The sequence below is a fragment of the Stegodyphus dumicola genome, chromosome 2 (genome assembly GCF_044657685.1).
Source record: "Stegodyphus dumicola isolate Sdum_Otavi_A_Nest chromosome 2, ASM4465768v1".
Taxonomy (NCBI): domain Eukaryota; kingdom Metazoa; phylum Arthropoda; class Arachnida; order Araneae; family Eresidae; genus Stegodyphus; species Stegodyphus dumicola.
The window spans coordinates 226,175,565-226,194,129 of record NC_140769.1 but is presented as its reverse complement, the minus strand read 5'-3'; the positions used below and the strand labels follow the sequence as shown (position 1 = coordinate 226,194,129).

General features: G+C 30.9%; 1 protein-coding gene across 1 annotated transcript in view; it reads left to right on the top strand.

Annotated features, from left to right (window-relative positions):
• Window positions 1–18,024, top strand: part of Nse4 (SMC5-SMC6 complex kleisin component Non-SMC element 1) — an 84,508-nt gene extending 66,484 nt beyond the window's left edge. Inside the window, exons 8-10 of the mRNA XM_035362596.2 lie at window positions 2,311–2,359; window positions 4,902–4,987; window positions 17,810–18,024. Coding sequence (XP_035218487.1) covers window positions 2,311–2,359; window positions 4,902–4,987; window positions 17,810–17,872 — 198 coding nt within the window. The 3' untranslated portion in view covers window positions 17,873–18,024. The remainder of the gene's footprint in view (window positions 1–2,310; window positions 2,360–4,901; window positions 4,988–17,809) is intronic.
• Window positions 18,025–18,565: the final 541 nt, after the last annotated feature.

Here is an 18,565-nt window from a genome sequence, read left to right as displayed (position 1 = left end):
TTCTTTCCTTGCTGTTTTGTATAAAATAGTTAAATATGTACGAACAAGAATTCATCTGGAATACAGAGGATAAAATTTAGGTATCTATGTCTATTACAATACTGCAAATGTTATCTTTCTTGGACATCCATAGTAGCATTTTGTTTCCTGTAACATTGTTCATTGTAACATTGTTGTATATAGTACAAATTTATGTGTATATGTAATACAAGGAGGTCATAAAAAAAACTTCAAATACAAAAAATACGAATTCTTAGCTGCCTATCCGCTGAATCAATCGAAATAAAATTTCAGATATTGTTATTTGAAAATATGCACTCGAGATTATGATGAAATAGAGAGAGCTGACATAGTTATGGTTACAGTGAAAAAATATCAAAGTTTTCATATGGCAACACCTACTTTTTCCTGCACAAATTGATCAGCACATTGAAAAACCTTACATGTCATTAGAACATTACAATATGATGAAAATTGTCGGCATAAAACACATACAAAGAAGAACACCATAAAGGATCAATGACAGTACAAGAGAGGAGAGGGAAAAGTACTTTTACTGGAATTACAAGTTTTCAACATGGCCACCTTAGCAGATGGATAACGCATTGCATGTAGGAGATTGTTGACTAATATATCATCGCAGGAGGAATCTGTATAATTGCATGTTTTCTGACAAATCGTGTGAATTTCATTTTGGGGTTATCTGACCTTATACTTCAGATAACTCCAGAAATCCATCAGAATGGGGTTGTGGGATTGCTGTGAGTATGCAACAGTTACAGGAGATGACTTTTCTCCAAAATACTGTTGCGGCACTTGCCGAACACATATGATGATGTGTCGAAGAGCACCATCTTGCATCCATACAATGTCATAAATGACATTTCACTCTTGCAATTCTGGAAATACATAAATCTGCAACATTGTAATATATTGAACACTTGTGCTGCGAAGTACGTTTTCATATTTGTGGAAGGGATTTTGTGGTGCTGCAGCATGCAGTCACTTTAGCTTTGTGTAAAGGTACTGGTGCCACATCGTGAGGATTTTCACCAGTGCGGTGAACGCAGTTCTTGGAGTTTACATTCCTAGTTAAAGAGAAATGCACCTAATTAATTCATAATATTGGCAGCAGCCATATGCTATCTTCATCATATCTGATGAGGGAAAAATTTACAGAGTCAAATGTGCTGTTGCAACTCACTGTTTATAATAACATCTGGATGTACTGGAAACGATTAAAAAAAAAAAAAAAAAAAGTGCAGAACAGCATACTTGAGGACTGTGGTTTTTGATACATTCAAATTACTAGCGACACTTCTTGCAGTAATCGTATTATGGACTTCTGCAACAATTTCAGCAAGAACATGTGAGTATTCATATCATGGTCTACCATATGTGACTCAAATTCCTTGAAATTTTTTTTTACTAAATCATCTACAGTTTTTATGGAACATGGGCTTTGTTTCAGCTTATGATATCACTGATAAACTCGCACAACTTCTGCACCATTTTTTGCCATTAAAATAAAATAGCTTTATCAGTTCAGCTTATTGTTTCCTTGTTAGCACCTATGAGCACCTGATTGAAGAACCAGTCTTTCTACACAGCTTATTGAATGTTTTGCTACAACTTATGCTTTGCACATATTGGTTTCTTTGTTGGGTGATTGGTGATTCTGTTGTCTATTTCTGTGAATTATGCAAACTTCATCAGTGCATCTCCTCTCTGTGTTCTCACTGGTCCTTTACAATGCTATTCTTTTCAAATGTTTTATGCCAGCAATTTTCATCATACATGTTTCGTTTCAATGCCAGTTATGGTTTTTCAATATGCTGACCAATTTGTGCAGGAAAAAAAAAAAAATTTTGTTGCTGTTCCAAAATTTTGAAATTTTTTCACTGTAACTGTAACCATGAGAGCTTTATTGTTTTAAATCATCACAATATTGAGCAGATGCCTTCAAATAACAATACCTGAAATTTCATTTCAACTGGTTGAGCAGAAGGCTGCTAGTGGATTATACATGGGGGGGATTATTTATAACCACCCTGTATTTGAAATATGTATTAATTGACTTAAGCTCATTAGTAGGCTGTTAGTAAAACTTTAAAAAATAATGCAGTTATTAACAGCAGAGTACTTCTGAGCTCCGAATTTGGTCAAGAGTCGATTCTAATATCTTCCCTTTATAATGAAAATTTGATATTTCCTTTCCTTATTTTAACAATTAATTTTGTATTTTTACTTTGTTTAGCATTTAATGCCTTATTTTATCAAATAATTTTATCTTATTTTCTCTTCCCTCAGGACCAACAGTTATGTATTTTTGAGGATGCAAGTGGTTCACCTTATTTAAGTAAGATGTTTTTAATTTTTTCAGCTAAGAAATAGTAAATATAATTAATAGTAATAATTAATAGTAAAGATGACATACATGTACACTATAGTGCATACTTTTAATACAAAAAAGACATTGAAATTTATGGGTGCGCATTATATGCCAGATATTAAAATGATATATTTAAAAATAAGGAAAAAATGAGCATACAAAAATATTTGTTTCTTCATGTACCTAAATACTGTTACTGATGATTTTCTAAGACCCAGTTAACAATACTTTTTTCTAGGGTAGGCCATTTTCTCAAAGCACAATCCTTCTTTGGCATATTAGTTATTGCGATTTCACTTTTCTTCTTCTCATGTATAGAGCTTTCACCAATACCAAATATCCCTGCTGCAGCATGGTTTCCATTTCCTTTTGCAAACTGAATGACTTTGCATTTGAAACCAGCATTTGTTTGTTTCCTTTGGCAGGAATGTTCACTTCAAAATCACAGCTTCAAATGGCTACAGCAAGAGAAAACATCTGACTCCTATTTCTGTGAATTGATTTGGGTTAGAAGTACATTCATATCCCAAATTATTTCTCCCATTTTCTCAAAACCCTAGAATATCATTCTTGTGCACTCCTGCATTGAATGCAACTCAACCACTTTGCAGAATTATTTACTTAAATCATTTCTTCTTTCCCAAATATATTGTTCCTCTAGTCACTTGTCAGTTCAGTATACTATTGCGGAAAATCTTTAAATGAATGACTTCAAAAGATAACAACATTGCACATTTATCTTTTAGGTTTCTTCATAGTGAAAAGTGTGCACGTTATATGCCTGAATATACAGTAATTAAGAAAATAATTAATGTACATGCATTTGTAAATAAATGTAATTCCTAATTTTATACCATTTTAATTAAAAAAATTCTGTATAATAAATTTGTAGGGTTGTTATTGTAACTGGAACCTGAAGCTCTGCAGATCCTATTAGACAAATAGCACTTACCACTACGTCTTAAATGATTCACAAATACAGAAGATCTTTTTATTTTATCTTAATGTAACAAAGCAGGTACAACTCATGCTACATATGAAACTTCCATCACTTGTGGATCATTAATGTAACAGACAGTTCAAATTAAAGGGTGATAGCATAGTGTAAGACTACATATTAAGTATACTAAAAAAAAGTTGGCTGAGTGTATTTTACCAGTGCATATTTAAAACATCAGCTAGTGAGAATGCTCAAGGCTGAATATTGCTTTTAGCAGAGCTGGCGAATAGTATTAACAGCAAGATGCAGTTGCTAGAAACTGTCATCAAAACTCTTGGCTTAAATACACACAAAGCTAGTTTGCATTGTGGTGAGGAACTGAGGAATACAGAAAGGAGAAGTTATAGTAAAGGCTTATATAATAATAATATAGTAATAATAATAATATATACTTTATATAATAATATAGTAATAATATATACTTTATTTAATAGTTATAAATATGCAAGGTTCTTTTTGAAAGCATTCCTTTAATTTTCAAACAAAACTTAAGCATTTTAGAACTCAAGAAGCAATATGTACTAATAAGAAAGTAAATTTTTATTTTACTTCACATGAAATGTAATACAAAATGAAACCTTTTGAATTTTTAATAATTTAATTTAAAAATAACTATTAATAACACAAAATCTACTGCTATAATTTTTAAACCCTAAAATATTTTGCTAGACCTACGCTTCATATAGAAAAGCCATTTGAAAAGTTTGCATGCAACCTGTAGGCCAAATTTGCTATAATAATTTCAACAGAAAAGGCTTTTCTAGATAATATGAAATGCATTGAAATTTAGCTTTCACGTTCTTCGATAAAGAACTTCCGGCTATAAAGATGACTTTGTAATGAGCATTTAAAGACACAGTTTGAACATGAAATTCTGCTTGGAGCATGTAAGTAATAAAATCCGAATGGATGGAAGAAAAACCAAACTTTCATGAGCATAAGATCTTTAAAATTTCCCTTCCTCTGAGCTCTTTGTTTGATTTTATCATAATTGTATAGTAAGTTTTAAGCAATAATTTAACTCAGATTTCTAAAATCCTCATCTATGGGATAATTTCTACATTTAGGACTCCCCCCCCCCCCCGGAAAACCAATTCCTGGGAAGTTTTTCCCCCTGTCTAGCAAAATGTTTTTCCTTCTGGCAAGCACTATTTATAATGAGTTTTTTTTTTTTTTTTTTTTTTTTTTTTTTTAAATTTAAATAATAGTTTGAAGGTTGATAAGTTTTCTAAGCTGGATTCTATATGTTAAACTACCCTGTCTTATAGTAAAATGTAAAGCTAAATACATAATGTGGAAAAGAACTGTACTTGAGATTGCAGAATATCTTTCAAAATTCAGATTTGATGCAAAATTATGTTTTTTTAAAACTAACTTTTGAAGAAAAACAAGACAGGAATCCATCTAAATTAAAGCAAAGGATTATTAGCATAAGCATGGATGAATGGCAGGTATGCATTAATTATAATTTTTAAGCAAGATATAATTATTATTACTATTATGTTTTAGGAGAACTAACTTTTGAAGAAAAACAAGACAGGAATCCATCTAAATTAAAGCAAAGTATTATTAGCATAAGCATGGATGAATGGGAGGTATGCGTTAATTATCATTTTAAGCAAGATATGTTGCATAGCTCTTTTTTTATAGAGATTTAATAATTATTGTTATTATGTTACATGATAGTTATTTTTCCTTTGATATGAAAAAGAAATATGTTTGTATACTGAATTCTCACAAAGATGGCCTCTAAAAGTGATCAGGTATTTCTGAGACCATAAATTAAATGTGTATAGAGAACATGACTATCATTGATGTGCAATATTAGACAAATCATAATTATTTGGAACCATGGCTGATAGGGTATTTCATATCCTTCTTGATCATCCTGTATAATGCTATTATACAGGATGATCAAGAAAAAAATATTCTGCTTTCAGTATTGTTGTCACACTGCTTGGAGGAGGCCATATCCCCTTGCTGTCTGTTTGCTATGGATAGTGGTAGTTGGGGACATATCTAAAAGTGCTGTTCAATACAGTCGCCATATGGTCCTCTTATTCCCAGTGACACTGAAGTTGGATGCAGTTGAACCCTGCAGTGTTGTTTCCATAGGCTACAACTACTACAGATTCTCCGTAGTTTCTATGGAAATTCATGAAAAACAACAAGCTATGAAAAGTCTGGAAAAAACTACAAATTTTACAGAAACAGGGTAGGAGAACTAGTATGCAAAACAGAACCAACTAATTCATCCCATGATTGGCTGAATACTCGTGTCATCATATGTCACATGTTGAGTGCATTGCTGGTTTTGAAGAATAGCCAATCGTAGATCAGTAACTCCAACCGTTAATCACTTGTCAATTCCACGCACTCCCAGTTTGTTGCTGCTGTATAGGGCTTGTTTAGCCTGCCTCAGCTCTATTGTTTAGATTATGGCGAGAGCTTAGTGTGTGTCTTTTGAGCTGTGATTCAGCTGGAAGTTTTTTTGTTAATTATACTGCCTTGAATGAAGAAGCTAAAAGATTCATATTCTTCAGAATTTCCATGCATTGAAAGCATCCAAAATTTCTGTGAATCACGCACATTGCAGTGTATGCAACAAAGACTTCTCAATTGCACATGGCGGAAAAGATGACTGTAAATGGCTTGTTTTTTCTCAAAAGCTTAAAGAACTTGACACTGTAAAATCTAAAGAAATAACGAATTTCTTAATAAAAGATGATGAAACAGATGCTATAAAAGCCAAATGCTATTTTGTTCGATTTTTATTTTGTTTCGAATCGTTCCAAACAGCTTTTCAAAGCAATGCTTCCGTATTCAGCCATAGCAAAAAAATTAAGCTGCGGCCATACCAAAACTGCTGCCGTTGTGAAAATGCTTGCAGAAAGTACTGTTGCCGATATTATAAAATCAGTGTACAATACATCATTTTCTCTAAATACTAATTGAAGTAATGACAACAAACTGTACCCTTTGATTATAACAATTATAGTAAAGAAAAGGGAGTGATAATTACTTCATTGATTTCTATTTTAGAATGTATGCATAATACCGGAGAAGGTATTTTTAATTATATAAATAAAAACTTTAAAAGCAAAGGTTTAAAATAGGAAAAAACACTTATCATTTTTCGTGCATTTCCAAATCAGATAATGGTGGTTCAGTGAGTTCATTAATCTTAACACTTTTACATTTTTAATAATATTTTAATTACTATATATAAAACGCATTCTTAGGCCGCCGCCTTCAACATGAACAAATTTTATTCTTTTTTAACTATGCGAGCAACAGCGCCATCTAGCATTTTTTTTCAAATTACACAACACTCCCCACCTGAACTCGGTGGAGAGTTCATCTTTCAATAATATATTCTAGAATATTCAATTAATATTTCGACAATCAATCCTAGAGAAATAGTTAATATAAAAAACATGCATACATAATTATAAGCACATAAATTTTACAAAACATTAAATTATACCTATCAGCAAGGTCAAGAGAATCAAACCTAAAAATACAAAATACAAACATTAGTTAAGTTCCATATTATATAACAATTGTATAGGCCTTTTTAAGGTACCAGTAGGTGTTTTAACTATGCACGATCTTATTTTACAATCTCTGCCTGGCATTAATTCCAAAATTTTCCCTATTGTCCAGAGATTTCTGGGATGTTTATCGTCATAAATAAAGACAATATCGTTGATTTTAAACTGAGATGCGTTAGAGTGTGGAGGACAAATATTGGCAAATCTCAGATTAAAAAGATACTCTGATCTCCAACGCTTCCAAAAATGATTTAAAATATCTTGATGGTATTTATATCATTTAATAATTGAATTTCTTGATCCAATCAAATTATTTGATGTTATTTTAGTAGCAGGCAGAGATAGTAATCGTCTACCAACCAAAAAATGAGAGGGTGTTAGTGGAGAAGGTTCATTGGGATCGGTAAATACATAGGTAATTGGTCTACAATTAATTATTGCTCTTTCACTGTAAGGGATGATCGACCAATAATTTTTCACAAGCTGGATTTTATGGTTCGTACCATACGCTCCCAAAACCCTCCCCACCATGGACCTCTCTCAATAATAAATTTCCAATTTATGCCTCTAGCAGAAAATAATTCTTTCACAGATGAGTCACTCAAAGTTTTGAAAATATGTTTTAGTTCTTTGTCAGCTCTTTTAAAAGTCTTGGCATTATCGGAGTACACGGTAGTACACAGTCCTCGGTGAGCTAAAAATCTTCGGAAGGCTAGCAAAAAACTTTCAGTGCTGAGATCAGTTACTATCTCTATATGTAAGGCACGAGTGACCGCACACGTTAACAACAGCATGTAAACTTTACCTTGCCTGTCTTTCGTAAAAAATGGACCAGCGAAGTCCAACCCGGTCACAGCAAATGGAGGCGACTCTTGGATTCTGTCTGGAGGAAGTGGAGCGATATCCTGTACCCCAGAATGAGCACTATATCGTTTGCATATCACACATTTGCTGATGATAGTCTTAACACGCTGTCTTCCCTTAATGATCCAATATTTATCTCTGATCTGAGTTAGTGTCGAATTAACTCCACCATGGAATACCCTTTCGTGCGAGTCCATGATGATCAACTCGGTAAACTTGCATTTTGAGGGTAATAGAATAGGATGTTTTAAATTCTCGTGACAGTCTGCAAATTGAATGCGACCTTTCAACCGAAGAATTCCCTCCTCATCAAGCCTTGGATTAAGGGAGTAGATGGAAGAATCGAGAATTGATTTTTTATTTGATAACTTAATTATTTCCTCTTGATACGATTCTCGTTGCATAATTTTTACCCAATAATGTTCAGCTGCTTTAATCTCAAAAGCACTTAAAGGTCCATTCCCTGTAGACCTTTTCCGAAGCCTCCCAATAAATCTTAATACATAGGCAATAATTCGAAGTAATTTTCCTAAAGAACTGAATTTTTCTATACGCAAAATTGGGGATTCATTGTTAATTACAGGTGCAGTCAAAATAATACTTTTTCTTAACTCTAACGATTCTGAATTTGGTTGTAATTTCTTTTGTTTCTGAAAGTTTTCAGTAGGAAAACGTAACCAGTGTGGCCCATGCCACCACAGATCATTCTTAACTAGTGACTGAGCACTAATTCCTCGAGTCAGTAAATCGGAAGGATTTTGTTTTCCTTTGCAGTGGTTCCACAATTTTTTGTTGCATATACCCTGTATTTCTGTAACATGATTGGCCATGAATGGTTTCCAATTATTTGGCGAGCCTTTAATCCAAGTAATGGCGATTTCGGAATCACTAAAAAAATAAGCATCCTCAATTAAATCACCAAACAATTTTTCAAATATTTATACATTCGAGCAGCCACGAGTGCTCCCATTAACTCTAAACGACGAAGCGTAATTGATCTTAAAGGTGCAACCCTGCATTTCGACATGATAAAGTAAGTTTTAATTTCTGAATCACTCGTACGGTATCTGAAATATGCGATGGCTCCATATGCTTTAAGACTAGCGTCCGAAAACAGGTGAAGGCTTATATTCATTATATCGTCATCAAAGAAATTTCGCTGTATCGATATTTCAGTTAAATCACTAAGTTCCTCCCGCCAAATGTTGAATTTGTCCTTAATCTCTGCAGGAAGGACCTCATACCAGTCAGAACCGGAACACGAGATTTCTTGCATAATAATTTTTGCCCGAATAACAAAGGGTTCAATAAATCCAAATCTATCATATATTTGGGCGATACTTTGCAAAATTTTCCTTTTTGTAGCAAAATCGTTTCCAGTAGAAAAGTCAATTAAATTCTTTAAATTTAACTTTATATTGTCTTCAATGGAATTCCAAATCATGCCTAAGAAATTCGGTTCACTAATTAATCTGTTATCTGATTCCTTAATCCCATTTGAGACCCATAAATCGTTTAATGTTTTTAGAATTAGTTCTTAATTTTCTGAAATTCATCCCAGCATCCTTAAATATGTTAACCGCATCTACAGATAACCGATATGCATCTTCAACCGTTCCTGCTACAAAATATAGGTCGTCGACATAGATAGAAGAATTCAGCATTTGGAAACTGTCTGGCATTTTATCTTTATATTTCCGAATGTGATATTTTATAGTGGCGACCAAAATGAAAGGAGATATAGTCAAACCGAAAGCTATGTGACACATTTGCATAATCTTAAAAGAGTCATTATTTTCATTAAACCAAAGAAATTTTAGAAATTGTCTATCACCTTCAGCAATTCCTATCATCAAAAAGGCTTTTTCAACATCTCCACAAAACGCTATCTTAAACTTACGAAAGTTTAACATAATGTCTAGTATATTTGCATTTAGATTAGATCCTGATTAAAGGCAGTCATTTAACGAATTCGTGTCCTCTGTCCTTGAGCTAGCATCGTACACAATTCTTACCTTAGTAGTTTCACTAGGTCATATCACTGCTCGGTGCGGCATAAAATATCCCAAATTTGTATCATTATTCAGACATTCCTCCACAATTCCTTCTAATATCTGCTTCTCAATTATATTTTTATATTCCTAAAAAATCTCCGGAGTTTTACTTAGTTTATTGTGAAGGTTTGGGAATCGTTTCTTAGCTACCTTAAAATTATTTCCTAGATTATTCGGACTGTATTTCCAGATTAAATTTGCCTCATATCTTCCGTTTTTAAAGTGCAAATTTCTTTCAAACTGGTCTATTATTTTGCAGTCAATATCGGAATAATCATCAGAATCATTAATTCCCATATGTTCCAATTCCCCAAAACCTCTTAAATCTTTCAACACAACAGTGTTTGTCATTACCGTTAAATTTTCAGAACAATTTTTATTTGTTTTATTTTTCTCGATTCCTGCACAACCCAACCAAACACAGAACTGATTGTTATGCGTACAACCCTTCAGATATTTTAATTCTTTCTGAATAAACTACATTCCAGAATTCATCCATGCCAATTAATATCTCAACATATATGTTATTTTTTCTTGAGCAATCGGCAATCTGCAACCCCAGATGCTCCATGAAGTCTGCAATTTGTTTACTAGGCACACTGATGGGTGCCGAGGAAAAAACATCGGAGATCAAACATTCAATTTTTATTTTATTATTTTGTTTCCAATTCTGAATTTCGATTTCAACGACCGGATAGGAATGATTCATTGCCTTCGTGGCACCAAATGAATAAACAGAAAGTCTTTCATAACGGATTGGAGTAAGTTTTAAATAGTCGGCCAGTTTTTTCGTTATAAAGGATCTGTGACTGCCTTGATCAAGAATTAATCTACTTAATTTTGACTTATACTTAGAACAAGCATAAACTGTACAAGTTTGTAATAATATTTCCCTGGCATTACAGTCATCGTTATTATCACCTTGAGGAACAGAAACAATCAATTTTAAGTTTTGAACTTTATTTCTTTCCTCAGAATTCAAAGTCAGAGATTCAGTTTCATTTTCCGAATAACCTTGTTCCGACTTTTTGTTTACGTGGGATTTATTAGTATAAATCGATTCATTGTGATATGTACCGCCACATTTATTACATTTAGTTTTATTTCTACATTTTTTTGATGTATGAATTTTTTTAAAACAAGAATAGCAGCGATTTTCGGATCTTAGTTTCTTTAATTTATCAAAAACATTCACTTCGCATTTAAATGACTCATGCAAATTATCACAAAAGATGCATTTTCGGTTGCAGCCGTGGGTTATTTTTTACATATTTTCTAGTTTCATATTTTGATTGATCGACTTGCGGAGGCACAGGATTTTTCCTTTCATTTAATACTAGATTTGAAACTTCCCTGCATTCTATTTCCGTTTTAATAAATTGTGTTAATTCCAAAACTTCAACTTTATCTTTCGATCCTCTTTGCCGATTAAATTCCAAAACTAAATCATCCAAAATTAATTTTAATAATATTGGAATTAGTAAATGTCCATATGAGCCAGAAGTTACTTCTAAAGTTTCCAAATTACGAATCGAAACTTCTAATTCGTCATATAATTTACGTAAAGCCTTTACGCTAGCGGAATTTTTAATGGCTTCTAAATTGAGAATTTTATTCATGAATGAATTAATGATCAGGTCTTTTCGACCATATGTGTCCTCTAGTGATGCTACACAACTATCATAATTACTTTCTGTTAATTCAAAGCCTGAAACAACATTCAAAGCTTGTCCCATTAAGAATGTTTTTAAGTATGCAAATTTTTGTATTTTTGAAAGCGTTTCGTTTTTATGTATCGAATTTTCGAAACTATTCCAAAATTCATTCCATTGTTTGGGGTCTCCCCAAAATTTATCAATTATTAATTTTAGTAATTTCAGCGTGCTATTCCCACTAGAACTGGAACTTAAAAGCAAAATTCCATTATCACTAGACAGGTTTAAATCAGAACTTTGGGGATTCCTCGCTGGCTGTACTGCGGTAACTGCACCTAGAAACTGCTTAATTTGACTACAAGCAATTATACATTTGTCATTGTATTCTTTGCTTATACTATAATCTTCTTCAATTAAGTTAACATCAATTAACTCTTGTATTTCATCATCAAGCGTTCTCAAATTATTTTTCTTTTTGGTTAATAATTCAAACAATTCCCATAATTCTTTAATCTAATTTTCCTCTCCTTCAATTTTTAATTTATCTTCAATCACTTTAATTAACCTAGTAACAGACGATCTCAACGTGGAACGTTTATGTTTCAACCTATCTAACTTATCTTCCATTTTATTTAACTTAAATACACCCACGACAGCAATAATAAATACTTACTAATTTACTACAAATAATCACTAAATAATTAATTTAAGATTTCCCTACCTTTATTTGGAATTCCATTGTCCCTTGAATATGAAATATCCATTGTTAAATTAAAATCGAAACACTTAGATCAAACACCTAAAATCTTCACAAAGCCTTAATTTACGCCGATGCACCATCTAATATCATTTTCTTCAGATAATGCTAAATGATAGGAAAGTTTAAAGCTGTAGCATCGTTTATCAAAATGCATCAGCCAAATATAATCATCTGAGGTTTTCCATGCCACCTGTTGCATATAGCTGCAGGAAAGCTACTGAACAATTAATTGGCCCAGAAATCGAAATGTTATTAATAGATATATATTTTTATTTGGAGAAAAGTTCGAAACGGAAGCACAGCTTCAAAGTTGATCAATAAATTTTGAGACAATGCAAAATCTCACAAAATTTTGAAATACTGCTGTACAAGATGGTCGTCTGTTTTAGAATCTATATGAAGGGTTTTGGAACAGTAGGATGCTCTGATTATTATTATATTTATTTTGTGATTAACCAGATAACAGTGAGAATGAAGGAAAGAGATTGCAAAACTTTAAAAAAAGTTACACTCACCTATCACCAAATTGTACTTGTTATTTTTGAAAAATACTTTGTTTATAACAGTAACTATTAATTTATAACAACAAATTTAATTCTAAATATTTTAATATACATAATTTGAGAAGAGAACTTTTTGAACTTTTAATGAATTTATTTGTTAGATTCGTAAAACCACCAGTAATTTCTAAAGAAAATGAAGATGTTACTCTTAACATCTATTCCATTTCAGAAGTATAGTAACAAAAAGAAAATGAAAATTTAGTGACTGGTGTGGAAACAAGATTATATTTAAAAATGTATAGTTGAATGAAAGTGAAGTGAAATCATTTTTCAATTCTGTGTGACCATGCAACTGCATGTTCATATGTAATAGATGAATTTCCACTAAGTGATTCATTTGTAAAACATGCTGAAGTTGCTGACATCAACTTGAGAACTGAAGTTTCGTTTTCATCTGTTCTTTACTTAATGAATACTTTCCCATCCCTTATTGATGAAAAATATTTTAATCAAGTGGAAATTAAGTTTTCTATGTATCAAGTAGATGATTTGAAAGAAATTGTAGATTTGCGTATTGATATAGCATGGGGAGAAATTGCTAAATTAAAAAATATGAATGGGCGTATTAAACACAAAGTATTGCCTATTGTAATGCTTGCTGTCTTAATAATACCTCATTCAAATGCAGCTTGCGAAAGAATTTTTTTTATTGAAAAAAAAAAAAAAAAAAAAAAAATCAGACTGAATTTTGACCAAATTTAGGTCCTGAAACTCTTGAAGCAGTTTTGATTGAAAAAATAAGTATGGAGGCAAATGAAAAACTGTGTTATAAAAAAAAAAAAAAAAAATTTCTCAAAATCAGAACTTAAGCTTGCTAAACATGCTAGGTGTAAATCTTCGCATTCATAAATTATAAGCATTTTTTAAAATACTTATATGTATTATTCTTGGTTATCTAATTCTTTTTTAATTTTATTTCCCTGTGGAAATCAAATCTAGAATAAAGATATATGATTTATGAATTCCGATTTTTTTCTATGATTAGTAGTGATTTAAAATACAGATTAGTGTAGATTTAGTGATATACATGCTGGAGGAGTTAAATGAAAATTTTTAATTAAATGTGCATATAATTTAATTTACAAGACATATTTTTCATTATTCAGTTTTATATGTATATGGATTTTAAGTATAATAAAATTGATTACAATTAATGGTTAATTAATACATGCATTTTCAAAGTTGTAAAAATGTCATACACGCGTTAACTACTGTCACATTTTGCTGCAGGTTGGAGTCTTATGTGTTTCTAAATTTATTTATTTATTGTCCGACCTTCCTTTTTTAAAATCCTCTTCATATTTGTCTTTGTTATTCAAAAAGCTCTGCATTCACTGACAACAGCAGATGAACTTCCAAAAAGTATCTTTGCTTGGACATTTAATATTTTTTCATAAGAAAACGTGAAGAGTCCCGATTCTTAATTTCACTTCGGTACTGATGCCAACCTGGCGAATTATTATTTATTATTTTTTGCTTTTATCAACACACTGTAGGTAGAGAAGTGATTCAGTGATATCTAAACAATTTTTTTAAATATTAATTGTATACTAAAGAATGTTGTAACCTTATATTTTGACATTACGCTTGGCGATGATTATAGACTTCAGCTAACTCTAGCATTGCCATTATTGCCAAGCATTGATATAGAATGTAAATGCTAAATAAATAAAATATGAAAAAAGTTGGTAGGTAATGCTTTATTTTACTCTGATAAAAAATTAATAAAGCGATCTAATAAAAAAACATGTAGAATAATAAAAAGATGTGAGGCTAATCTTTTAGGACAAGGGTCTCCAAACTACGGCCCGAAAGCTCTAATGGTCTGGCCTGCCAGAGGTTTATTTAAAAATTTTTATTAAATTTAAAGTAACAAATAACATACATGTTAACTGTTTTATATAACTGCCAATCTCAAAATGTGTTGCGTATCATGCACATTCTTTAGAAAACATATAAACATTTTACAACCATTTCTAAATTTACAACGAGTAAAATACAGCAACACACTGTATTGAAAATCTCATGAGGTACACACATGACTTCCTCATACGTTCTATTAAATTACACCCATTTTTTGCTGCATTTCATTTAAACTTATTTCATTAGAGATATATTTCTCATTCAATCAATTCAGTTCTCCCTTTGTGGCAAGGAAAAATACATTAAAACTCAAAACATCTTCAAACAAAACGAGTTTAAAATTTAAAGAAATAGCAGCTTCATTAAGCTTAGTAGCACTTAAACAAATTTTAAATTGTCGATAATTCTACAATTATTGCATGCAGATTAACTAAAAAAATCTTAACCGGAATATAAGAACAACGTAATTCAGTTATTTTTAAAGCAAAAAATGCACAGTTCACGAATATATAGGAATGAAAAAAACAGCTCACCGAGCTGGTAATAGATGTATATATATATACGTACTTTTGACAGCCAATTGTAACCAAAAAGGGGCGACCACTACTACATGTTATAGCAGTCAAAATTCTAGCATTTTAAAGCTACCCATTTTTGAGTTACGTGAGATACATACATACGTACGTGCAGATGTCGCGTAAAAATCTCTGCTGAATCCTTTTTACAATTTGTTCTGAGGGAAAAAAAAAGAGTCCTTTGTTCTTGTATAACATAAATTCAACAGAAAAATCACAACATTGTCCGTACGTACAGATGTCACGAAAAAAAAAAAAGTTCAAATGTATTCAAGAGTGGTCAAAATGGATAATTTCATTGAAATATGGTACACAAAAATTTTCGTGATTACAGTATTTTCTCTGTACTTCGTGCAAGGGAGTAAAAAATTCTTATAGTATTTTTTACAAGAATAAAGGTTTCGTAAGTTATTTTTCTTACTTTCATAGTAATATTCTCGGTTGATTCATAGAAATTTTCAGTAGCAATTTTATTCAAGTCTTAATTTTTGTTCTGTACAGTACAAAGTCTATTAATCCGGAATGATCTATAATCTGGACCTCAAAGCTACATAATACCTTTATGCATGCGCATAATACGTTTACGCATGCGTGTTTAGCTAGGCTAAAATTATCTATTTCAGATAATGTTGCAGATTGCATTGTTCCTTAATATTCTGATTGGATCCAGCTTATTATTATTTTGCAGACTGTTAGAGCAATTTTATAAAAAAAAAAGCTTGAACTTTCGATTATGTCAAAAAGAGTTTCCGATTCTAGAGCTGCCAAAACGAAAGCATGTTTCGATGTACCGCTTCCGATAGTGAAGAAAGTGTCAGATAGGTTATTCAACAAGAAATAATTTCAATTCACAATTTAGTCGGTATTCTCGACACAGCAATTACAGGGCTTGAACAGTGGAACTGAACAAGAAATTATGTCTGTTTATAGAATTAAAGAGAAAGTATTAGCACAAAAAATGAAGGAACTTAAACAACTTACATGAAAAGAAATTTTTAATAAAGTAAACAAATAAATATTAAGCTTTCTTTTTGTAAATTTTGATACCCTTTAAATCATAATTGCTCTTTATTTCATAAATTTTGGTTTCATATTTTTAATTTTTATAATTTCTGCATGCCATCTTACCAGGTTTAAATTGATGATCTGTAATCCAGAAAAACCCCTAATCCGGAATCGCCGAAGTTCCGACGAATCCGGATTAAAGACTTTGTACTGTATACGTTGTTATTTATTTTAATTTTGGAGAATTTTTGACTTGCCCAAAATATAAAATAGCTATGAGCAAAAATTTGCACCTGATCAAAATGTAAACAAAATGTGCTGATAAATTGTGATAACGAGAAGATAAATCCATTAAAAAGTAAGTACATACTAAACTGAAGAAATCTATAATATTCTAGGAAAATTTTTTTTTTTGCAATAAAGTGTAAAAAAAACAAGGCTCTTCATAAGATCATACTTATAGAACCAATCACAAAAATCTCACTGCTTGGTTTAAAAAAGTGCATGCAGTTTATCATAGTTGCATTGCAATGGTATGATGAATTAGCTGTGTCTTGGCCTTGTGTGTCCTGTGGGCTGAAGAGTTTGGAGACTGCTATTTTAGGACATCACTCATAGTGTATAGCGGATGCTACCTAAGCTTTATGATGATTGCCACTAATTTGAAAGTATTTAAATATCGCATACAAAAAGCTAAATTTCTCCAAAAAATGTAGTTTTTTGAAGAAGTGGTAATAAACGAAGATGATATAACATAAGTTTTTCATTGCGATGACAATGCTGTAATCATCAGTCATCTAATGGACTACAATATCTGCAGTGTGTTTCTAAATCCATAAAATATCACTTCTGATATTGAAAAAAATTAACAGAGATATTGTTGAAAAAGAAAAATTTTTTATTGATAATTTAGGGAGAATTCTCAATGCAGCTTTTATAGGACTTGAACAATTGAACTTTGTAACTGAACGAGAAATTATGTGTGCAATTAAAGAGAAAAGTATCAGCACAAAAAACAAAGCAAATTAAACAACTTGTATTGAAAGTAATTTTAATAAAGTATATAATTTTTTTATGTTTGAATATTGATAAAATGCTTCACTGTTTCATATGTTTAATTTTATGATTTCTACATGTAATTTTAAAGATTTAAACTGATGATCTAATATCCAAATCTGCAGTTACCAGTCTTGACAAATCAAGATCTCATACTTTGTACTGCATATTTCATTTATGTATACAAATGTCATATACAAAATGTTTGAAATTTTTTATAAAATGTAAATTAAATATTAAGTTGTTCAAATATATTTTTTAAAAAATTCAGGATATATTCAGTTTTAAGGTTTTCTATTTTACTTTTCCTTGAACTTTTCTTTTCATTACTCATTTCAAATTGAAAATATTTTGTAAATATTTGACTGTCTGAATTTAAAAAAATAAATAAATAAATAAATAAATGCTGTTGTATTTTATTATGCTACATATAACTTGATAGAAATATTTATGTATTTTTCATTTTAGCGACTGAAGAAGTTAAAAGGTCTTAAAAAGGGTTTAATACCATCTCGGAGGAAACGTCCATAAAAAATAAATGGAGTTTATGGCATTGTATATAAATTTCATTTCATTTGTTACACTAATGTCTGTGATTTATCATATTTTATATAAATTACTGACTTTGTATGTTAATGTATTTTAAATAAAGAGATATAATTTTTATAATTTTTATTTGAAAATTGTTTGCTTCATTTTTTCAATTGTTCTTTTTGTAAAATACATAAATTGCAGTTTTGTGTAAGTAAACAGTAGCATGCAGAAAAACAGCAGCTGAAAGTTTAGCATTTGATTTTTCTTATATTCTTCATAGTATACCATAAATGATAAATAGGTTGTAATAAATTGATAAGATACATGGAGTTTTGTATTAAAGATACTAAATTAAAAATCTATGTATCCAAACCTGACTAAATATATATTTTGCTGTGTTGAAATTGAATTAATAATTGCATATTATGCTAACTTATTTTTTCATCTGAGTCAAAGACATCAATTCGTGTCCCTATATGAAATCAAATTAATAGAATCATAACTTACATATGTTTTGAAGAGTATCACATATAATGATTTATGTTAAAAATACTTCCTGATAAATAGTAAATAACACTGAAATAATTTGAATGATAATAATGTTTTGAATTACCAAAAAGCAAATTTTCAAACGCATTTAAATTAATTCAATGGTGAGACTCTTCCTTTTTGAAAAACGCCTGTTTATTT